The sequence below is a fragment of the Panulirus ornatus genome, chromosome 28 (assembly GCF_036320965.1).
Source record: "Panulirus ornatus isolate Po-2019 chromosome 28, ASM3632096v1, whole genome shotgun sequence".
Lineage (NCBI taxonomy): Eukaryota > Metazoa > Arthropoda > Malacostraca > Decapoda > Palinuridae > Panulirus > Panulirus ornatus.
The window spans coordinates 20117151-20142256 of record NC_092251.1 but is presented as its reverse complement, the minus strand read 5'-3'; the positions used below and the strand labels follow the sequence as shown (position 1 = coordinate 20142256).

General features: G+C 44.2%; 1 protein-coding gene across 4 annotated transcripts in view; it reads left to right on the top strand.

The window, feature by feature from the left end:
* The first annotated feature begins 666 nt into the window (after positions 1 to 666).
* Positions 667 to 25106, top strand: part of LOC139757881 (uncharacterized) — a 389409-nt gene continuing 364969 nt past the window's right edge. For all 4 annotated transcript variants that reach the window (XM_071678798.1, XM_071678800.1, XM_071678801.1 and 1 more), the window contains exons 1-4: positions 667 to 9685; positions 11762 to 11968; positions 12175 to 12363; positions 13956 to 14136. In XM_071678798.1, coding sequence (XP_071534899.1) covers positions 2087 to 9685; positions 11762 to 11968; positions 12175 to 12363; positions 13956 to 14136 — 8176 coding nt within the window. In that variant the 5' untranslated portion in view covers positions 667 to 2086. The remainder of the gene's footprint in view (positions 9686 to 11761; positions 11969 to 12174; positions 12364 to 13955; positions 14137 to 25106) is intronic.

The following is a 25106-nucleotide window of genomic DNA, read 5'->3' as shown; positions in this document are numbered from 1 at the left end:
TTCGGGTCCCGAGGACGAGAGGGCCGACGTGTCCCTCAGCATCGATGGCAAGGAGGTCTCGCTCTCGCTGTATGAAACGCCCGACATATCCGAGGCTGAGGCTAAACAGATTGCCGAGATCTACGCTGATGAAATCTCGGATCATTTGTCAGGTATAAAGTCGTGTGATGACACTTTATAATCACATCACGTTAGATCGTGTGATGCAAATATCAGGATGATCTCACTTGGTGTTATTTAAGTATCTTATATGCAGGTAACTGTGATAGGGATCTTAATTATTCTTATATTTGTTTGCAACGAATATTTTTTACAGAAGGTATCGTGGGTCTTGTGTTCTGGATAGTTGGCTAAGCTGGAGATTTAACATCTTGTTGAACGTTTATTCGTATGTTTCATATCTGCTTCTTCCAGTACACGAGAACAATCAAGCCGAGCTGCCTCCCCTCCGCTTCACCAGGGAGACATCTCGCAAAGGTCCGCTCATCATGGAGGCGATGGTGATCGACGTGGAGAACGAGGCGTTTGAGGAATACATGAGTTTACCTGACATTAGTTATGATGATGCTCGAACAGAGGCTGATGTCGAGGAGTTATCAGCCCTGGAGGCGGTAGTTGTAGAGGAGCGGGAGGCGCTACGCTCAGACATAGCAGATCTGCCGGAAATGGAGATGTGGGATGAGGAGCAGGTGTCTGCGCATACGGTGTCTGTGGAGGGCAAGGGAGTGGCTCACATTAGTGAGCAGAACGTACAAAGCCACGACCTCAGATCTCTCAGCGAACAGGGTATAACTATGCTGCGGGAACATGGTGAAGAGAAACGTGTTCTTGGGAGAGGTGAAGCCCTTATTATGGAAGAGCCGCAGGTAATGAGTGTCGAAGCCAAGACCTTCGTGGGTGAGGGTGGCCAACAGGCTGTGGCAGAGGCCAAGGAGATGCCTGGCATGAACGTTGCCCGCGCGGAAGAACAGGCAGTATTTTCGGGTCTCGAGAAGATGAAGACCGAGGGAACTGAGAAGAAGCAAGCAAAACGGTCCATCGAGGCTCGTGAAGTGGCGGTGGCAGAGGAGCAACAGATTCTGACCGAGGGAGGCACTCTGTCAGACCTGACCGATATGAGCAAAATGACCGAACGATACCCAACCTTCGTGACGCAGGAGGCCCTGGCGGTGACCTCCAGCGAAGCAGTTGAACAAGCCAAGTCTATGGAGTCCGAGGAGAGACCGTCCAAAAAGGCAAAGAAAGCTTCGGCGAAGAAGATCCAGGTTCCAGGTGAAGCTGCTGTCGTTCAGTCTCCTGAGGTACTTGGAGAGGCGAAGCAGCTACCTGAAGAGCAGATGAAGTTAGAACAGGCCAAGGCAGTCATCTCCGGCCACGAGGGCTACAAAGTTGTCAGTGCAGAGGTGATGGAGGATGTGGCCTCTTTTGAGGCGATGGCAGCAAAGGCCCAACAGGCGCGAGTGAAGGACGCCACCCAGCGTGAAGCACTGATCATGGAGGAGGCCGAGGCCCTTACTGCTGAGGCCCTTGAGACCTTGAAGGTGAAAAAAGCCAAAGCTCAGAAAGCAACGGTTAACCAAGTGTCTGCTGCTGGCGTTGCGCAGCAGCAGGAACAGGAGTACTATACTGCGTCCCAGGATATATCTGAGTATTACCAGGCAGAGGAGACGGAAGCTGATTTCAGCGAACTACATTCCATGTTGGTACCTGTCCAGCAGGCTGAGCACTATGGTTACGAGCATGCGGAGGCCTTTGAGAGCTACACACCCGAACAACAAATGGCAATACAACGGGACCCTAGTTATAGAGAGGCTATGGCCGTTGCTATCAGGGAAGGGTACTCCCAACCTGGTGAACTGGCTGTGATGAGCGGTCAGGAGGCCCAAGCTTACGCCCAGCAGACTCTATTCGAGGCAGTAGAAGGCTACGAGCAAATGGGAATATCTGGTGACGTCAGAGACATGGCGGATTACATGCGGGCAGAGAGCGACACAGCCCATGTCTTGGCTGATACGACTCGAGAAGCAGTCATGATCCAAGAAGCTGACGTTGATTATGCTAACCTTAACGTTTTCAACAGGAAGATATGTCGCAAATGTTGACCGTCGCTGAGGAACGAAGTGGGTCGCTGGTAGAATGTATCGTCGTGCAAGAGGCTGACTTGCAGGCAGAAGCTGCAATCGTATCGCAGAGACCGGCCGCTCGACCCGAGAGGGCCGTTGCTGGCATTGTTGAGGGAGCAGCTGAGTCTGCCACAGTTGGAGAGCCACCTGTGGTGGCAGAAATGGCTCGCGATAAAGCTGGCGAACAGAAGGCTGCAGACGCTGGAGATAAGAAGCGTTCTGCGGCTGCGTCTGCTTCCGAAGATGAAAAGATAATGGCTGCATCTAAAGGTCAGTCAGTTGTCGTGTCAGAGGTAGATGGAGCGACGCCAAAGAAAGCGAAGATAGAACAGGAACTTGAGAGCAAAGCAGCAGATGAAAAAGATGCGAAGGCTGCAGAAGCTGCAGCTCTGACTGCTGAGCAAATTCAAGCAAGAAAGAAGGAAATTAAGGAGAAAATGGAAGCTCTCCAGGCCAAGCAAGAAGATGGCAAGATATGCAGGACACCAAGCACTGAGTCTCTCACAGAGTCGCTTGAATCTGAAGAGGTTAAGATGGTGAAGGTGGTGGATGACTCTGGCGCAAAAGGAAAGCCTAAAACTGAAGCAGGCAGGGCTGAGCAGTCATCTGAAGTTAGTGTCGATGAAACTGTCGTCGAAGGTGGGAAGATCATACAGAAGAAACGGAAAGTAAGCACTGAACAGGCAACGCAAAAGGCAGACATTCTGGAAGAAGAAAATCTCGCAGAGGAGGTTCTAGAACACAAAGTAAAGAAAGCAAAGTCCGTAAAAGTTTCCACTGAAGATTCTGAGGCAAGCGTGGAGAAAAAAGGTTCTTCAAAGCTCGCCAGAGTTTCTGTGACAATCACTGAGGAAGGTGCGATACAGGAGGAGACTATTCGGAAAGCTGGCGATAAAGGCATGTCACCTGAGGTCGAGGAGGACGGTGAACTGGTTGCTTCCTCTGAAAAGAAGAAGAAGAAGGAAGAGCCATCTTCACAAAAATTAGATGTGACTGAATCACAAAAAGAAGGCTCGTCACAGGAGAAGGCAGATGAGCGGGAGAAACGAGGTCCTCTCCAAGACGAAGCGTCGCAGCCGAAAGATATACCCCAGGAGACAGCTGCCAAAGAAGCAGCAGATCTTCAGCAGAAGGAAGAGACTGCCGATGGACAAACAGCTCCGACCGCGAAATCGAGCTTCGTCTCTGATGTAACGTCAGCCATTGCAACCAAGGTTTCCGAGATGACATCAGCCATAGCATCGATGATGGGACTAAAATCGGCGAAGGTGGAGGAAGAGGTTGCGCCAGAAGAATCAGTTGATGAACTAAAACTGCCTGATCGCCCGAGAAAAGTTCCTGTTGTGATTGGTGTGGATGGTAGTGATAAGAAAGCAGCTGGGGCAGCCATTGGCGCCCCTAAGAAAGCTACAGAGGAGTCGACTGTAAATGACCAGAAGAGTTTAGCTCTAGGAAAGTTACCTGAATCTCAGAAAGCGACTGCCTCTGTCATGGCTGTTGAAGAGTCTGTTAATGACAGTTCACAGAAAGATCAAGCAGGATTAGTCGAGAAGAAAGAATCAGACTCTGTTAAAGATAATCTAACTGCCAAGAGAGAGGAGATTTTAGCGAAAAAGCAAGAATTACTTGCCAAACAAGAGGCTGCCATGAAACATCGAGAACCTAGCGAAGAGCCTTCCAGTGAGTTTACGACAACTAGTGAAATGAGTACCGATTCTTTGAGCGAAATGGAAGGTTTGATGGAATCCAAGGAGGCTAAGAATATTACTGTGAAGAGTGTTAAAGAAGGAGCGACTCCTTCAAAGGAAGAACAAGAGACCAAACAGAAAGTTCAGCCTGACCAGGGACATGAGGAATCCACGGTGTCAAGTGATGCAACTCTGTCGCTAAAAAAGAAGGACCAAGGCTATGGGACAGATGAGGCCTCAGCGGATCTGTCGATAGAACTGAAGGCAAAGGAGGGAAAAGAAAAGTCTGGGATGGTCAGTCAAATGGCTTCCATGACGGAGAAGATAAAGGCCAAGACCTTAAAGATTCTGGAGGTAGCATTAGGAGACGCGTTCCGTGCTTCGGAGAGCACCGAACCACAGGATACGGAAGACCAAAAGATCAAGATGGCTGAAAGTAAAGCCAAAATGGAAGAAGCGGCCGATGAAGGTTATATTGCGGAAAGCCAGGCCCAGCAGAAGATATCTGACGTTGCAGCGCAAAAAGGAAAAGCGACAGTTGCTGAAGAGGCCACGGAAGTCTCAATACAGGTCGCTGCAGCAAGGAACGGGGACATATCGAAGGTAGATCAAGATATCGAAGCGACGGTTAGAGAAGCAGATAAGAAAGGGTTTGAGGAATCTTCCACCTCAGCTGACGCTACGTTGTCACTGAAAAAGAAGGGGCAAGCCTACGGGAAAGGCGAGGCTTCAGCAGATCTGTCGGTGGACCTGAAGGGAAAGGAGGGAGTAGGAAGACCTGAGGATGAAGCTGCCCTCAAGGATAAAGTTAAGAAAGCTGTACCTCCCGAAGATGATTCTAAAGATGTTACGAAAAAGGCCAAGTCGCCCGAAGCAGTTTCCAAAGATGATGCCAAGAAAGCAAGATTACTTGAGGCAGCTTCTAAGGAGGATGCTGAAAAAGCGAAATCTCCCTCAGCGGTCTCTAAGGATGACATCAACAAAGCCAAGTCTCGTGAAGCTGTCGTCAACGATGTTGCCAAAGCTGTCCCAGATGATCAGGGACAAACGTACGAGGAGTCTTCTGTATCAGCTGATGCAACACTGTCTCTGAAAAAGAAGGGCAAAGCCTTTGGGAAAGAGGAGGCTTCAGCCGATTTGTCCTTGGAATTCAAAACGAAGGAGGGAAAACAGAGAGCTAAAGCTGAATCAGCTCCTGAAGACGCAAAGAAAGCCGGATCTGTTGAGGTATCCAAGGATGATGTCAAGAAGGCAAAACTTGACGCCACGGAGGCGAGGGATGATGACAAGAAGTCGCAGCTGCGAAAAGAAGACAAGAAAACAAAACTTGAGGCAAAGGAAGAAGTGACTCCTAGTGCGAAGGAACTCAAGGAAGAGTCTGTACAGAAGGATGGTAAAAAAGCGATTTCCTCTGAAGCTAAAGATGACGTAAAGACTGTCAAGGACGCTAAAGACAAGTCTGAGACTGAAGCTAGGACTGCAGACAAAGCCAGACCTGCTGAAGCCAAAGCAGGAAAGAGGGAAAGTCTAAAGGAAGAAGATATTAAGGCTGTTAAAGAGGAGGAAAACAAGGCTAAAGTGAAAGAAGATAAGGCTAAGGTGAAGGAGGCAGAAAAAAGCAAAGTTGATGAGAAGGAAGTGGACAAAGCCAGGACTGATGTAAAGGAATCAGATAAAGCAAAAAGTAAACTGAAAGAAGCAGAACAAGTGAAGACCGATATGAAGGAAACGGACAAAGCTAAGGTAAATGAAGCAGATAAAGCTAAGACTGAATTAAAAGAGGCAGATAAAGTCAAAACTGAAGTGAAGGAAATAGGCAAAGCCACAACTGAAGTAAGAGAAGAAAAAGCCAAGGCTGAAGGAAAAGAACCAGACAAAGCAGCGAAGGCTGAAATGAAGGAGGCAGACAAAGCAGCGAAGGCTGAAATGAAGGAGGCAGACAAAGCAGCGAAGGCTGAAATGAAGGAGGCAGACAAAGCTAAAGCTGCCATGAAGCAAACAGATAAGGGCAAAGCTGAAGTGAAGGAAGTGGACAAAGCCAAGACTGAAGGAAAGGAAGAAAAGGCCAAGGCTGAGGCCAGAGAAGCAGACAAAGCCAAAGCTGAAGTAAAGGCAGCAGACAAAGTTAAGACTGAAATGAAAGAGGCAGACAAGACCAAGGTTGAAGTGAAAGAGGCAGAAAAAGCCAAGGCTGAAGTGAAGGCAGACAAAGCCAAGGGTGAATTGAAGGAAGCAGACAAAGCCAAGGCTGAAGTGAAGGAGGCAGACAAAGAAAAGACTGAAAAGAAGAAAGAAGACAAAGTAAAGGTTGAAGAGAAGAAAGTAGACAAAGGCAAGGATGAAGAGAAGAAAGAAGGCAAAGTAAAGGTTGAAGAGAAGAAAGAAGACAAAGCCAAGGCTGAAGAGAAGAAAACAGACAAAGAAAAGACTGAAGAGAAGAAAGTAGTCAAAGGCAAGGCTGAAGAGAAGAAAGAAGACAAAGTCAAGCTTGAAGAGAAGAAAGAAGACAAAGGCAAGGCTGAAGAAAAGAAAGTAGACAAAGGCAAGGCTGAAGAGAATAAAGATGACAAAACCAAGACTGAGGAGAAAAAAGTAGAAAAGGGCAAGGCTGCAGACAAGATAGAAGACAAAGCCAAGGCTGAAGAGAAGAAAGAAGACAAAGCCAAGGCTGAAGAAAAGAAAGAAGACAAAGCCAAGGTTGATGAGAAGAAAGCAGACAAAGAGAAGATTGAAGAGAAGAAAGACAAAGCGAAGATTGATGAGAAGAAAGCAGACATAGCCAAACCTGGAGAGAAGATAGCTGACAAAGCCAAGCCTGAAGAAAAGGAAGCAGACAAAACAAAGACTGAAGAGAAGAAAGAAGACAAAGCCAAGCCAGAAGAGAAGAAGACAGACAAAGAAAAGGCTGGAGACAAGAAAGCAGAAAAAGCCAAGGTTGAGGAGAAGAAAGTAGACAAAGACAAGACTGAGGAGAAGAAAGAAGACAAAGCCAAGACTGAGGAGAAGAAAGAAGACAAAGCCAAGGCAGAGGAGAAGAAAGAAGACAAAGCCAAGGCTGAAGAGAAGAAAGTAGACAAAACTAAAGCTGAAGAGAAGAAAGAAGACAAAGCCAAGGCAGAGGAGAAAAAAGAAGACAAAGCCAAGGCCGAAGAGAAGAAAGTAGACAAAACTAAGGCTGAAGAGAAGAAAGAAGACAAAGCCAAGGCTGAAGAGAAGAAAGTAGACAAAGCCAAGGCTGAGGAGAAGAAAGAAGACAAAGCCAAGGCTGAGGAGAAGAAAGAAGACAAAGCCAAGGCTGAGGAGAAGAAAGAAGACAAAGCCAAGGCTGAGGAGAAGAAAGAAGACAAGGCCAAGCCAGAAGAGAAGAAAGTAGACAAAACTAAGGCTGAAGAGAAGAAAGAAGACAAAGACAAGACTGAAGTGAAGAAAGACAAAGCCAAGGCTGAAGAGAAGAAAGAAGACAAAGCCAAGGCTGAGGAGAAGAAAGAAGACAAAGCTAAGGCTGAAGAGAAGAAAACAGACAAAGACAAGGCTGAAGAGAAGAAAGTAGACAAAACAAAGGCTGAAGAGAAGAAAGAAGACAAAACAAAGGCTGAAGAGAAGAAAGAAGAAAAAGCCAAGGCTGAAGAGAAGAAAGAAGACAAAGCCAAGGCTGAAGAGAAGAAAGAAGACAAAACAAAGGCTGAAGAGAAGAAAGCAGACAAAGCTAAGGCTGAAGACAAGAAAGAAGACAAAGCCAAGGCTGAAGAGAAGAAAGTAGACAAGGCCAAGGCTGAAGAGAAGAAAGAAGACAAAACAAAGGGTGAAGAGAAGAAAACAGACAAAGCTAAGGCTGAAGACAAGAAAGAAGACAAAGCCAAGGCTGAAGAGAAGAAAGTAGACAAAGCTAAGGCTGAAGAGAAGAAAGAAGAAAAAGCCAAGGCTGAAGAGAAGAAAGAAGACAAAGCCAAGGCTGAAGAGAAGAAAGACGACAAAACAAAGGCTGAAGCGAAGAAAGCAGACAAAGCTAAGGCTGAAGAGAAGAAAGAAGACAAAGCCAAGGCTGAAGAGAAGAAAGCAGACAAAGCTAAGGCTGAAGAGAAGAAAGAAGACAAAGCCAAGGCTGAAGAGAAGAAAGCAGACAAAGCTAAGGCTGAAGAGAAGAAAGAAGACAAAGCCAAGGCTGAAGAGAAGAAAGTAGACAAAAAGTCTGAAGAGAAGAAAGAAGACAAACCCAAGGCTGAGGAGAAGAAAGTAGATAAAGCCAAGGGCGAAGAGAAGAAAGAAGACAAAGTCAAGGCTGATGAGAAGAAAGAAGATAAAGCCAAGGCTGAAGAGAAGAAAGTAGACAAAACTAAGGCTGAAGAGAAGAAAGAAGATAAAGTTAAGGCTGATGAGAAGAAAGAAGATAAAGCCAAGGCTGAAGAGAAGAAAGTAGACAAAACTAAGGCTGAAGAGAAGAAAGAAGACAAAGGTAAGGCTGATGAGAAGAAAGAAGATAAAGCCAAGGCTGAGGAGAAGAAAGTTGATAAAACCAAGGGTGAAGAGAAGAAGGCAGACAAAGTGAGGGCTGAAGAGAAGGAAGCAGATAAAGCCACAGCCATTAAAGCCAATGAAAGGAAGAGGTCCAGCATAGCAGAGGGTGATGCAAAAGCCATCAAAGACTCCGAGGTTAAGGCAAATGACAAGGTCAGGAAGAGATCCAGTGTGAAAGAGGTTGACTCAGAGTCTGCCGAAGCTACTGAAGGTTCCAAGATTGAAGCAGACAAAGCTATGTCGCCCGTACGAAGGACAAGGAAAAGATCAAGTTTAAAGGAAGGTGAAGGAAGTAGGAAGATCACGGAGGATAAAGCCGATTCCGTTTCTAGAGCCATGTCCCCCGAGGTGCAGCGGAGGCAGCGACCGAGCGTGGATCAAGACGATGACACGAGAGTTAAGTCTCCCGAGCCTCCTGCCCGAAGAAGGCGGGGTGAGGCAGAGTCCCCAAGAGACGCGAAGGTCAAGCCAGTCGAAGACTTGACGGCCGTGCGAGCTGCCGAGCTGAGACAACAGGAGGAGATACTGAGGAAGAAGAAGGAGAGGCTGAGGCAAGACACACTTGAACAGGTGCAGGAGGACGAGAGGGCCAAGAGAGAGAGATTGAAGAGGAGAGAAGAGATCGAAAAGCTTGAGAAAGAGGAAAAAGAACTTAACGAAAAAAGGAAGAAATTAAAGGAAGAAGAGGAGAAAGAGAGATTACAAGAAGCTGAAAGGAAAATGAAGGAAGAAAAGGAGATGGCTGAGAAGAGAAGAAAGCGCAGGGAAGAGCAAGAGAGGTTACTGAAAGAAGAGGAAGAACAACAACGTAAAGAAGAGGAGGAAAGAAAGAAAAGATTAGAAAAGAGGAAAGAAGAACAAGAGAAACTAAGAAAAGAGGAAGAGGCGCGGATGCTAAAAGAAGATGAGGAGAAACGAGAGAAGCGAAGACAAAGGAGGTTAGAGGAAGAAAAAGCCGCAAAGGAGTTGGAAGAAAAGTATTTGAGGGATGAACAGGAAAGAAGAGAAAGAAGACGAAGACAGAAAGAAGAGGAGGAGAAATTCATGAGACAGAGAGAAGAAGAAAGAAGAAAAAGGATTGAGAGGGATAGAGAAGAAAAAAGAATGCGTATACAGAAGGAGAGAGAAGACGAGGAAAGGCGTTTGGAGGAAGAGGAAGAGCGGAGAAAAGAAAGGAGGAAAAGAAGAGAGGAGAATGATAAACTCATGGCTGAAGAGGAGGCAAGGAGGGATGCTGAGGCCAGAAAGAGAATTGAAGGGGAGAAGAGAAGGCTGGAAGAGGAACTTCGTGGAAGAGAGGAATATAGGAGAAAGAAGGATGAGGAACTGAGACAGCAAGGAGAAGAGTTCCTGAGGAAGGTAAGAGGCGCACATGGAACGATCTTTATCAAGTAGTTTAGTCTTTACAGATGAAAAAGATCGATGACTGACTTCATGCCTTCGAGATCGTCTTTTGGATAATTATTATCTGTAGCTCTTCCCTTCTAATTTACTCTTATATTATCTTTTCTAAATCTACTCTATCTTATCTTTTCTAAATCTACTCCATCTTATCTTTTCTAAATCCTTTTATCAATCGCTCCTTTCGTGAGAGTAAAGATGTTCCCTATGCTCACTCGAATAAGTTAAGTCGCTACTTACAGTGACAGAAGCGTTATCATATACAGTGACAGGAGCGTTACACCGTACATAGACAGAAACGTTACCACGCACAGTGCAGTACAGTGACTGGAGCGTTACCCCTTACAGTGACAAGAGCTATACCCTGTACAGTGACAGGAGCATTACCGCAAAGTGTGTCACGGTCGTTACCTTGCACAGCGACAGGAGTGTTACTACGTAAAGCATCAAGAGGGGCAGTATGTGATGTGACGTTAGCATCTGTGGATTAATGTTGTTCATTGTTACAGACAGGCAGTAAAGTAGCAATCAGACACGACCTGCTAATCTAGATTTCCTTCTCGACGTTTGGACTTCTGTCTGCCTTCAGGGAATATGAGACAAAGAGAAAAACTGAGCAGACATGGAGGCCTCACTGTACACCGACCGGGAACCTGATCCAATACCATTGTGTATAACCTGATCCAATACCACTGTGTATAACCTGATCCAATGCCATTGTGTATAACCTGATCCAATACCATTGTGTATAACCTGATCCAATACCATTGTGTATAACCTGATCTAATACCATTGTGTATAACCTGATCCAATACCATTGTGTATAACCTGATCCAATACCATTGTGTATAACCTGATCCAATACCATTGTGTATAACCTGATCCAATACCATTGTGTATAACCTGATCCAATACCATTGTGTATAACCTGATCCAATACCATTGTGTATAACCTGATCCAATACCATTGTGTATAACCTGATCCAATACCATTGTGTATAACCTGATCCAATACCATTGTGTATAACCTGATCCAATACCATTGTGTATAACCTGATCCAATACCATTGTGTATAACCTGATCCAATACCATTGTGTATAACCTGATCCAATACCATTGTGTATAACCTGATCCAATACCATTGTGTATAACCTGATCCAATACCACTGTGTATAACCTGATCCAATACCATTGTGTATAACCTGATCCAATACCATTGTGTATAACCTGATCCAGTACCATTGTGTATAACCTGATCCAATACCATTGTGTATAACCCAGTTTGAAGCATTAGTGCGTCGTCGTCTCCCGAGGAATACAATTGTATAAACGTTGAGAGTTGAATTATGATGAACATCTCGTGTCTCATTTCTACTTTATTATCTATCTAGATTAATCAATAAGGTTTATCCTGCTCCATGAATGTGCCTGTTGGAAGATACTCACAAATGTTTTCGTCATCAGTTTAGAAAGTCGTTTCTTAATGTGTGTAACATTAAAACTTCATGCGTTTGTAATAACAATCTATGGTTCTCGTTTTCTTGTATAATAGATGATACACCGTTCACTATCCTTCAGCTAATGATGAGTAGTTAAACATAATTACATAATCGCATAAAAATGACGTAATTATCACTTTTATCACTTATTTTTATCAAGATTTCGAAGTCTTTTCATAATTTTTTTTATATAACATTGCCAGATATCAAATCTACTCATGTTGTTTGAGTTCTTCAGTCCTGTTGGCGATGTTTTTATGTCTCCATCTCCACTAACATCAGTGCAATGGAGACTCGTGATGTTATGTCATGACATACAGTTACCTGTAATCTACAGGTGACAGAGTAAATTAAATGCCATTTACAGGTATCATTGAGCTGATTAATGAAAACCTACAGAGCATCACTGTTGTTCACTAATCACTGCAAAACGTCCTTGACTTGAGCAGTTATCAATTACACTGTTTGGATATGTCTGTCAGATGTCTGTAGGTATTCACGTAGTCTGATCCGATGATAATCGGTGCCCAATAGGAGGAGGAACGCCGTCGTATGCGTATGGAGGACCGTCGCAAGCGTGAAGAAGAGGAACAAAAGGAGTACCAGCAGATGCAGCTGGAGTACGATGAACGCAAGCGGCAGGATCGAGAGAGGAGGAAGATCGAGTACTCAGAGAAGGAACTGATCGAAGCCGACAGATACGGTTCTCTTGGCAGGAGGCTCCGTGGCTACAGTCCTGAGGTAAGCCACCTTGACCTGACCTCGACCTGACCTCTAATTACTTTAAGACTTTGTGCTTGAGTGTAAATATATTCTTAACGAGGAAGTAGATCATTTCTGAGAATGATGTGATTAGCGTGATCATGGGAATGACTGTTAATACCCAAGGTGTTTGAACGTGTATTTTGAGCCTCGTTTACCTTCAACGTTCTCTTCATCTCTGCCAGACTGAGTCGGTAAGCCGTCGAGACCCCAAGCGACGTCCTAAGTTCAGCACAAAGCTACAGGATCGACAGACGGCGAAAGGAACGCGCGTCCGCCTCTCGTGTCACGTCCTGTACCCTCACGACGAGGACCCGCCAGAGGTGGAGTGGTTCAGGGGCGGCTACCCCATCAGGGAAGACGACAGAATCAGAGTAAGTTGTCTACGGGTATCTGGTGGCGACGTAGCGTCCCTGTATATCTTTCAGAATATGCTTTACTGCTTAACTAGTCCTTGATAGGATAGGATAGGATAGCCAACTGAAACAGGTACCTCATCTATTTTCATACCATTTTGGCTTGAGATGAATAGAACACACACACACACACACACACACATACATTGGGCTCCGTAGTGTCATAGCTAGCATTACTGACCATGAGACAACACAGGTCAGCTCAGGGTCGGACTCGCATAGGTTCGAATCATAGGTGTGGCAGTCGGCCTACACCCAACCCGGGTGTTCATCTTACCCTCGGAGTTGGTCGATAAATGGGTACCTGTGTCTTAGGCTGGATGTTGTGTGTGCATAAATACACATGAATAAAGACATAGTACGTATATGTAAGGCTAAGAGACGGGGCAACACGAGTGTAAAACTCTCTCCACGTAACACTCAAATAGTAATCACACACACACACACACACACACACACACACACACCAGGAATAGCCTCAGTGGACACTTTGACTGTCATCCGTGGCCTCCATGTATGTGACTCTTGAACACACACACACACAAGTGATCACTTGACCTGCACGACCCAAGGTTCGTTCAGCTGGAGGGAAAGGTATGTTCCACCAGTGACACTTGTGTTGGTGCACCTGATACCTCTCCTTGCCACGAAGGTGATCTTCACTTGCATATCATAAAGAAATGGAGTCACTAATTCCACTTATAGAACAGAAGGATATGCTGTGTTTTGTGAAGTCTGTAGGAAGCTACACAGAGAGAGAGGATGAGTTATGTACATACATAGAGGGAATGCCACTGATGGAGGGAATAGGAAAAGATGACGAGAGCAAGGATGATTTTCGAACATGTGAGGTTGGAAAGGTATATATGTTAGAGAACGGGGGATCATGGTTGAGTGAGAGGCATCACGCATGCCTAACATCACAGATCACATCTCTTCTTCCAGCTTCCTTGACTATAAGGACCTCGTGTGGATCTGAGTATCTGAGGGAACGAAAGACGTTTATCATTGTTCAAAGTTGATTTCTGGAGTGTGTATTGAAGAAGGTTATAACTCATCAAGCTTACGAGCTCGAGTGGGCAAAAGATACAAGACTGTGATTGTATTTCACTACGTGGACGTATGAATGTTAATCTCTTTCCTTATTTTAGATCACATACTTTCATCAGGATTTAACATGTTACATATTAATGTTAAAGAGCGATTAGATCTTCTTGGGGAACTTGCTAAAGAGCGATTAGATCTTCTTGGAAAACTTAAGAAGTGCAAACCATCTAATTTCTATGGGTAAATCTGACAATAGTATCAAAGATATCGGGTTAAATCATATTAAATAGGGCTAGAATTAAAAGATGCTGTCATGAGTTAGGCTCCTGTGAATCTACATGGTCAAATATGAATCATTTAGGACCTAGAAACGTTAGACATTTCATTGAAGTATCTTGTGAACCAGACTGGGCCCAATGTTGTGGGTAGAGAGGTGTTTACCTCTGTGTTTACACATATGTATCTACTGCCATCCGGCCATGATTCGCCTTGACCACCTTCAGATCATCAACCACGAGGGCGTGGCGTCCCTGGAGGTGAGCCAGACCTGTCGTGGGGACTCGGGCGAGTACACTTGCACCGCCAGGAACCGCCACGGTCGCGTCTCCACCACCTGTGACCTGCGAGTGAAGGGCGAGGAAGACCAGAAACCAAGCCCTCCTACCTTCACCACCAGTCTCAGAGGTACACCCACCATGACTGTTGTCTCTGAGGTACACCCACCATGGCTGTTGTCTCAGAGGTACACCCACCATGGCTCTGGTCTCAGAGGTACACCCACCATGGCTCTGGTCTCAGAGGTACACCCACCATGGCTGTTGCCTCAGAGGTACACCCACCATGGCTGCTTCATCGCCTCTGTGTAGCATACACTGACTACAGAGTGCAAGATTTCACACACACACACACACACACATATATATATATATATATATATATATATATATATATATATATATATATATATATATATATTTTTTTTTTATTATATATATATATATATATATATATATATATATATATATATATATATTTTTTTTTTTATACTTTGTCGCTGTCTCCCGCGTTTGCGAGGTAGCGCAAGGAAACAGACGAAAGAAATGGCCCAACCCACCCCACACACATGCATATACACACGTCCACACACGCAAATACACATACCTACACAGCTTTCCATGGTTTACCCCAGACGCTTCACATGCCTTGATTCAATCCACTGACAGCACGTCAACCCCGGTATACCACATCGCTCCAATTCACTCTATTCCTTGCCCTCCTTTCACCCTCCTGCATGTTCAGGCCCCGATCACACAAAATCTTTTTCACTCCATCTTTCCACCTCCAATTTGGTCTCCCTCTTCTCCTTGCTCCCTCCACCTCCGACACATATATCCTCTTGGTCAATCTTTCCTCACTCATCCTCTCCATGTGCCCAAACCACTTCAAAACACCCTCTTCTGCTCTCTCAACCACGCTCTTTTTATTTCCACACATCTCTCTTACCCTTACGTTACTCACTCGATCAAACCACCTCACACCACACATTGTCCTCAAACATCTCATTTCCAGCACATCCATCCTCCTGCGCACAACTCTATCCATAGCCCACGCCTCGCAACCATACAACATTGTTGGAACCACTATTCCTTCAAACATACCCATTTTTGCTTTCCGAGATAATGTTCTCGACTTCCACACATTCTTCAAGGCCCCCAGAATTTTCGCCCCCTCCCCCACCCTATGATCCACTTCCGCTTCCATGGTTCCATCCGCTGCCAGATCCACTCCCAGATATCTAAAACACTTCACTTCCTCCAGTTTTTCTCCATTCAAACTCACCTCCCAATTGACTTGACCCTCAACCCTACTGTACCTAATAACCTTGCTCTTATTCACATTCACTCTCAACTTTCTTCTTCCACACACTTTACCAAACTCAGTCACCAGCTTCTGCAGTTTCTCACATGAATCAGCCACCAGCGCTGTATCATCAGCGAACAACAACTGACTCACTTCCCAAGCTCTCTCATCCCCAACAGACTTCATACTTGCCCCTCTTTCCAAAACTCTTGCATTTACCTCCCTAACAACCCCATCCATAAACAAATTAAACAACCATGGAGACATCACACACCCCTGTCGCAAACCTACATTCACTGAGAACCAATCACTTTCCTCTCTTCCTACACGTACACATGCCTTACATCCTCGATAAAAACTTTTCACTGCTTCTAACAACTTTCCTCCCACACCATATATTCTTAATACCTTCCACAGAGCATCTCTATCAACTCTATCATATGCCTTCTCCAGATCCATAAATGCTACATACAAATCCATTTGCTTTTCTAAGTATTTCTCACATACATTCTTCAAAGCAAACACCTGATCCACACATCCTCTACCACTTCTGAAACCACACTGCTCTTCCCCAATCTGATGCTCTGTACATGCCTTCACCCTCTCAATCAATACCCTCCCATATAATTTACCAGGAATACTCAACAAACTTATACCTCTGTAATTTGAGCACTCACTCTTATCCCCTTTGCCTTTGTACAATGGCACTATGCACGCATTCCGCCAATCCTCAGGCACCTCACCATGAGTCATACATACATTAAATAACCTTACCAACCAGTCAACAATACAGTCACCCCCTTTTTTAATAAATTCCACTGCAATACCATCCAAACCTGCTGCCTTGCCGGCTTTCATCTTCCGCAAAGCTTTCACTACCTCTTCTCTGTTTACCAAATCATTTTCCCTAACCCTCTCACTTTGCACACCACCTCGACCAAAACACCCTATATCTGCCACTCTATCATCAAACACATTCAACAAACCTTCGAAATACTCACTCCATCTCCTTCTCACATCATCACTACTTGTTATCACCTCCCCATTAGCGCCCTTCACTGAAGTTCCCATTTGCTCCCTTGTCTTACGCACTTTATTTACCTCCTTCCAGAACATCTTTTTATTCTCCCTAAAATTTAATGATACTCTCTCACCCCAACTCTCATTTGAACCATTATGTGACATTCATTTTTTTCATTCATTTCAAGCTAGAAGTTTCAGTTTTCTAAATTGTTTCTTACATTTTTCATATGTATATATATGTATGTGTGTGTGTGTGTATATGTGCGTGTGTATGTGTATGTGTGTGTATGTGTATATGTATATATATATGTATATTATCCCTGGGGATAGGGGTGAAAGAATACTTCCCACGTATTCCTCGCGTGTCGTAGAAAGCGACTAGAGGGGACGGGAGCGGGGGGGCCAGAAATCCTCCCCTCCTTGTATTAACTTTCTAAAATGGGAAACAGAAGAAGGAGTCACGCGGGGAGTGCTCATCCTCCTCGAAGGCTCAGAGTGGGGTGCCTAAATGTGTGTGGATGTAACCAAGATGTGAAAAAAGGAGAGATAGGTAGTATGTTTGAGGAAAGGAACCTGGATGTTTTGGCTCTGAGTGAAACGAAGCTCAAGGGTAAAGGGGAAGAGTGGTTTGGGAATGTCTGGGGAGTAAAGTCAGGGGTTAGTGAGAGGACAAGAGCAAGGGAAGGAGTAGCAATACTCCTGAAACAGGAGCTGTGGGAGTATGTGATAGAGTGTAAGAAAGTAAATTCTCGATTAATATGGGTAAAACTGAAAGTTGATGGAGAGAGGTGGGTGATTATTGGTGCATATGCACCTGGGCATGAGAAGAAAGATCAAGAGAGGCAAGTGTTTTGGGAGCAGCTGAACGAGTGTGTTAGTGGTTTTGATGCACGAGACCGGGTTATAGTGATGGGTGATTTGAATGCAAAGGTGAGTAATGTGGCAGTTGAGGGAATAATTGGTATGCATGGGGTGTTCAGTGTTGTAAATGGAAATGGTGAAGAGCTTGTAGATTTATGTGCTGAAAAAGGACTGATGATTGGGAATACCTGGTTTAAAAAGCGAGATATACATAAGTATACTTATGTAAGTAGGAGAGATGGCCAGAGAGCGTTATTGGATTACGTGTTAATTGACAGGCGTGCGAAAGAGAGACTTTTGGATGTTAATGTGCTGAGAGGTGCAACTGGAGGGATGTCTGATCATTATCTTGTGGAGGCTAAGGTGAAGATTTGTATGGGTTTTCAGAAAAGAAGAGTGAATGTTGGGGTGAAGAGGGTGGTGAGAGTAAGTGAGCTTGAGAAGGAGACCTGTGTGAGGAAGTACCAGGAGAGACTGAGTACAGAATGGAAAAAGGTGAGAACAATGGAAGCAAGGGGAGTGGGGGAGGAATGGGATGTATTTAGGGAATCAGTGATGGATTGCGCAAAAGATGCTTGTGGCATGAGAAGAGTGGGAGGTGGGTTGATTAGAAAGGGTAATGAGTGGTGGGATGAAGAAGTAAGAGTATTAGTGAAAGAGAAGAGAGAGGCATTTGGACGATTTTTGCAGGGAAAAAATGCAATTGAGTGGGAGATGTATAAAAGAAAGAGACAGGAGGTCAAGAGAAAGGTGCAAGAGGTGAAAAAAAGGGCAAATATATATATATATATATATATATATATATATATATATATATATATATATATATATATATATATATATATATATATATATTTTTTTTTTTTTTTTTGCTTTGTCGCTGTCTCCCGCGTTTGCGAGGTAGCGCAAGGAAACAGACGAAAGAATTGGCCCAACCCATCCCCATACACATGTATATACATACGTCCACACACGCAAATATACATACCTACACAGCTTTCCATGGTTTACCCCAGACGCTTCACATGCCTTGATTCAATCCACTGACAGCACGTCAACCCCAGTATACCACATCGCTCCAATTCACTCTATTCCTTGCCCTCCTTTCACCCTCCTGCATGTTCAGGCCCCGATCACACAAAATCTTTTTCACTCCATCTTTCCACCTCCAGTTTGGTCTCCCACTTCTCCTCGTTCCCTCCACCTCCGACACATATATCCTCTTGGTCAATCTTTCCTCACTCATTCTCTCCATGTGCCCAAACCATTTCAAAACACCCTCTTCTGCTCTCTCAACCACGCTTTTTTTTTTATTTCCACACATCTCTCTTACCCTTACGTTACTTACTTGATCAAACCACCTCACACCACACATTGTCCTCAAACATCTCATTTCCAGCACATCCACCCTCCTGCGCACAACTCTATCCATAGCCCACGCCTCGCAACCATACAACATTGTTGGAACCACTATTCTTTCAAACATACCCATTTTTGCTTTCCGAGAAATGTTCTCGACTTCCACACATTCTTCAAGGCTCCCAGGATTTTTGCCCCCTCCCCCACCCTATGATTCACTTCCGCTTCCATGGTTCCATCCGCTGCCAGATCCACTCCCAGATATCTAAAACACTTTACTTCCTCCAGTTTTTCTCCATTCAAACTTACCGCCCAATTGACTTGACCCTCAACCCTACTGTACCTAATAACCTTTCTCTTATTCACATTTACTCTTAACTTTCTTCTTTCACACACTTTACCAAACTCAGTCACCAGCTTCTGCAGTTTCTCACATGAATCAGCCACCAGCGCTGTATCATCAGCGAACAACAACTGACTCACTTCCCAAGCTCTCTCATCCACAACAGACTTCATACTTGCCCCTCTTTCCAAAACTCTTGCATTCACCTCCCTAACAACTCCATCCATAAACAAATTAAACAACCATGGAGACATCACACACCCCTGCCGCAAACCTACATTCACTGAGAACCAATCACTTTCCTCTCTTCCTACCCGTACACATGCCTTACATCCTCGATAAAAACTTTTCACTGCTTCTAACAACTTTCCTCCCACACCATATATTCTTAATGCCTTCCACAGAACATCTCTATCAACTCTATCATATGCCTTCTCCAGATCCATAAATGCTACATACAAATCCATTTGCTTTTCTAAGTATTTCTCACATACATTCTTCAAAGCAAACACCTGATCCACACATCCTCTACCACTTCTGAAACCACACTGCTCTTCCCCAATCTGATGCTCTGTACATGCCTTCACCCTCTCAATCAATAATCTCCCATATAATTTACCAGGAATACTCAACAAACTTATACCTCTGTAATTTGAGCACTCACTCTTATCCCCTTTGCCTTTGTACAATGGCACTATGCACGCATTCCGCCAATCCTCAGGCACCTCACCATGAGTCATACATACATTAAATAACCTTACCAACCAGTCAACAATACAGTCACCCCCTTTGTTTTAATAAATTCCACTGCAATACCATCCAAACCTGTTGCCTTGTCGGCTTTCATCTTCCGCAAAGCTTTTACTACCTCTTCTCTGTTTACCAAATCATTTTCCCTAACCCTCTCACTTTGCACACCACCTCGACCAAAACACCCTATATCTGCCACTCTATCATCAAACACATTCAACAAACCTTCAAAATACTCACTCCATCTCCTTCTCACATCATCACTACTTGTTATCACCTCCCCATTAGCGCCCTTCACTGAAGTTCCCATTTGCTCCCTTGTCTTACGCACTTTATTTACCTCCTTCCAGAACATCTTTTTATTCTCCCTAAAATTTAATGATACTCTCTCACCCCAACTCTCATTTGAACCATTATGTGACATTCATTTTTTTCATTCATTTCAAGCTAGAAGTTTCAGTTTTCTAAATTGTTTCTTACATTTTTCATATGTATATATATGTATGTGTGTGTGTGTGTATATGTGCGTGTGTATGTGTATGTGTGTGTATGTGTATATGTATATATATATGTATATTATCCCTGGGGATAGGGGTGAAAGAATACTTCCCACGTATTCCTCGCGTGTCGTAGAAAGCGACTAGAGGGGACGGGAGCGGGGGGGCCAGAAATCCTCCCCTCCTTGTATTAACTTTCTAAAATGGGAAACAGAAGAAGGAGTCACGCGGGGAGTGCTCATCCTCCTCGAAGGCTCAGAGTGGGGTGCCTAAATGTGTGTGGATGTAACCAAGATGTGAAAAAAGGAGAGATAGGTAGTATGTTTGAGGAAAGGAACCTGGATGTTTTGGCTCTGAGTGAAACGAAGCTCAAGGGTAAAGGGGAAGAGTGGTTTGGGAATGTCTGGGGAGTAAAGTCAGGGGTTAGTGAGAGGACAAGAGCAAGGGAAGGAGTAGCAATACTCCTGAAACAGGAGCTGTGGGAGTATGTGATAGAGTGTAAGAAAGTAAATTCTCGATTAATATGGGTAAAACTGAAAGTTGATGGAGAGAGGTGGGTGATTATTGGTGCATATGCACCTGGGCATGAGAAGAAAGATCAAGAGAGGCAAGTGTTTTGGGAGCAGCTGAACGAGTGTGTTAGTGGTTTTGATGCACGAGACCGGGTTATAGTGATGGGTGATTTGAATGCAAAGGTGAGTAATGTGGCAGTTGAGGGAATAAATTGGTATGCATGGGGTGTTCAGTGTTGTAAATGGAAATGGTGAAGAGCTTGTAGATTTATGTGCTGAAAAAGGACTGATGATTGGGAATACCTGGTTTAAAAAGCGAGATATACATAAGTATACTTATGTAAGTAGGAGAGATGGCCAGAGAGCGTTATTGGATTACGTGTTAATTGACAGGCGTGCGAAAGAGAGACTTTTGGATGTTAATGTGCTGAGAGGTGCAACTGGAGGGATGTCTGATCATTATCTTGTGGAGGCTAAGGTGAAGATTTGTATGGGTTTTCAGAAAAGAAGAGTGAATGTTGGGGTGAAGAGGGTGGTGAGAGTAAGTGAGCTTGAGAAGGAGACCTGTGTGAGGAAGTACCAGGAGAGACTGAGTACAGAATGGAAAAGGTGAGAACAATGGAAGCAAGGGGAGTGGGGGAGGAATGGGATGTATTTAGGGAATCAGTGATGGATTGCGCAAAAGATGCTTGTGGCATGAGAAGAGTGGGAGGTGGGTTGATTAGAAAGGGTAATGAGTGGTGGGATGAAGAAGTAAGAGTATTAGTGAAAGAGAAGAGAGAGGCATTTGGACGATTTTTGCAGGGAAAAAATGCAATTGAGTGGGAGATGTATAAAAGAAAGAGACAGGAGGTCAAGAGAAAGGTGCAAGAGGTGAAAAAAAGGGCAAATATATATATATATATTTATATATATATATATTTATATATATATATATTTATATATATATATATTTATATATATATATATTTTTTTTTTTTTTTTTTTTTGCTTTGTCGCTGTCTCCCGCATTTGCGAGGTAGCGCAAGGAAACAGACGAAAGAAATGGCCCAACCCACCCCACACACATGCATATACACACGTCCACACACGCAAATACACATACCTACACAGCTTTCCATGGTTTACCCCAGACGCTTCACATGCCTTGATTCAATCCACTGACAGCACGTCAACCCCGGTATACCACATCGCTCCAATTCACTCTATTCCTTGCCCTCCTTTCACCCTCCTGCATGTTCAGGCCCCGATCACACAAAATCTTTTTCACTCCATCTTTCCACCTCCAATTTGGTCTCCCTCTTCTCCTTGCTCCCTCCACCTCCGACACATATATCCTCTTGGTCAATCTTTCCTCACTCATCCTCTCCATGTGCCCAAACCACTTCAAAACACCCTCTTCTGCTCTCTCAACCACGCTCTTTTTATTTCCACACATCTCTCTTACCCTTACGTTACTCACTCGATCAAACCACCTCACACCACACATTGTCCTCAAACATCTCATTTCCAGCACATCCATCCTCCTGCGCACAACTCTATCCATAGCCCACGCCTCGCAACCATACAACATTGTTGGAACCACTATTCCTTCAAACATACCCATTTTTGCTTTCCGAGATAATGTTCTCGACTTCCACACATTCTTCAAGGCCCCCAGAATTTTCGCCCCCTCCCCCACCCTATGATCCACTTCCGCTTCCATGGTTCCATCCGCTGCCAGATCCACTCCCAGATATCTAAAACACTTCACTTCCTCCAGTTTTTCTCCATTCAAACTCACCTCCCAATTGACTTGACCCTCAACCCTACTGTACCTAATAACCTTGCTCTTATTCACATTCACTCTCAACTTTCTTCTTCCACACACTTTACCAAACTCAGTCACCAGCTTCTGCAGTTTCTCACATGAATCAGCCACCAGCGCTGTATCATCAGCGAACAACAACTGACTCACTTCCCAAGCTCTCTCATCCCCAACAGACTTCATACTTGCCCCTCTTTCCAAAACTCTTGCATTTACCTCCCTAACAACCCCATCCATAAACAAATTAAACAACCATGGAGACATCACACACCCCTGTCGCAAACCTACATTCACTGAGAACCAATCACTTTCCTCTCTTCCTACACGTACACATGCCTTACATCCTCGATAAAAACTTTTCACTGCTTCTAACAACTTTCCTCCCACACCATATATTCTTAATACCTTCCACAGAGCATCTCTATCAACTCTATCATATGCCTTCTCCAGATCCATAAATGCTACATACAAATCCATTTGCTTTTCTAAGTATTTCTCACATACATTCTTCAAAGCAAACACCTGATCCACACATCCTCTACCACTTCTGAAACCACACTGCTCTTCCCCAATCTGATGCTCTGTACATGCCTTCACCCTCTCAATCAATACCCTCCCATATAATTTACCAGGAATACTCAACAAACTTATACCTCTGTAATTTGAGCACTCACTCTTATCCCCTTTGCCTTTGTACAATGGCACTATGCACGCATTCCGCCAATCCTCAGGCACCTCACCATGAGTCATACATACATTAAATAACCTTACCAACCAGTCAACAATACAGTCACCCCCTTTTTTAATAAATTCCACTGCAATACCATCCAAACCTGCTGCCTTGCCGGCTTTCATCTTCCGCAAAGCTTTCACTACCTCTTCTCTGTTTACCAAATCATTTTCCCTAACCCTCTCACTTTGCACACCACCTCGACCAAAACACCCTATATCTGCCACTCTATCATCAAACACATTCAACAAACCTTCGAAATACTCACTCCATCTCCTTCTCACATCATCACTACTTGTTATCACCTCCCCATTAGCGCCCTTCACTGAAGTTCCCATTTGCTCCCTTGTCTTACGCACTTTATTTACCTCCTTCCAGAACATCTTTTTATTCTCCCTAAAATTTAATGATACTCTCTCACCCCAACTCTCATTTGAACCATTATGTGACATTCATTTTTTTCATTCATTTCAAGCTAGAAGTTTCAGTTTTCTAAATTGTTTCTTACATTTTTCATATGTATATATATGTATGTGTGTGTGTGTGTATATGTGCGTGTGTATGTGTATGTGTGTGTATGTGTATATGTATATATATATGTATATTATCCCTGGGGATAGGGGTGAAAGAATACTTCCCACGTATTCCTCGCGTGTCGTAGAAAGCGACTAGAGGGGACGGGAGCGGGGGGGCCAGAAATCCTCCCCTCCTTGTATTAACTTTCTAAAATGGGAAACAGAAGAAGGAGTCACGCGGGGAGTGCTCATCCTCCTCGAAGGCTCAGAGTGGGGTGCCTAAATGTGTGTGGATGTAACCAAGATGTGAAAAAAGGAGAGATAGGTAGTATGTTTGAGGAAAGGAACCTGGATGTTTTGGCTCTGAGTGAAACGAAGCTCAAGGGTAAAGGGGAAGAGTGGTTTGGGAATGTCTGGGGAGTAAAGTCAGGGGTTAGTGAGAGGACAAGAGCAAGGGAAGGAGTAGCAATACTCCTGAAACAGGAGCTGTGGGAGTATGTGATAGAGTGTAAGAAAGTAAATTCTCGATTAATATGGGTAAAACTGAAAGTTGATGGAGAGAGGTGGGTGATTATTGGTGCATATGCACCTGGGCATGAGAAGAAAGATCAAGAGAGGCAAGTGTTTTGGGAGCAGCTGAACGAGTGTGTTAGTGGTTTTGATGCACGAGACCGGGTTATAGTGATGGGTGATTTGAATGCAAAGGTGAGTAATGTGGCAGTTGAGGGAATAATTGGTATGCATGGGGTGTTCAGTGTTGTAAATGGAAATGGTGAAGAGCTTGTAGATTTATGTGCTGAAAAAGGACTGATGATTGGGAATACCTGGTTTAAAAAGCGAGATATACATAAGTATACTTATGTAAGTAGGAGAGATGGCCAGAGAGCGTTATTGGATTACGTGTTAATTGACAGGCGTGCGAAAGAGAGACTTTTGGATGTTAATGTGCTGAGAGGTGCAACTGGAGGGATGTCTGATCATTATCTTGTGGAGGCTAAGGTGAAGATTTGTATGGGTTTTCAGAAAAGAAGAGTGAATGTTGGGGTGAAGAGGGTGGTGAGAGTAAGTGAGCTTGAGAAGGAGACCTGTGTGAGGAAGTACCAGGAGAGACTGAGTACAGAATGGAAAAAGGTGAGAACAATGGAAGCAAGGGGAGTGGGGGAGGAATGGGATGTATTTAGGGAATCAGTGATGGATTGCGCAAAAGATGCTTGTGGCATGAGAAGAGTGGGAGGTGGGTTGATTAGAAAGGGTAATGAGTGGTGGGATGAAGAAGTAAGAGTATTAGTGAAAGAGAAGAGAGAGGCATTTGGACGATTTTTGCAGGGAAAAAATGCAATTGAGTGGGAGATGTATAAAAGAAAGAGACAGGAGGTCAAGAGAAAGGTGCAAGAGGT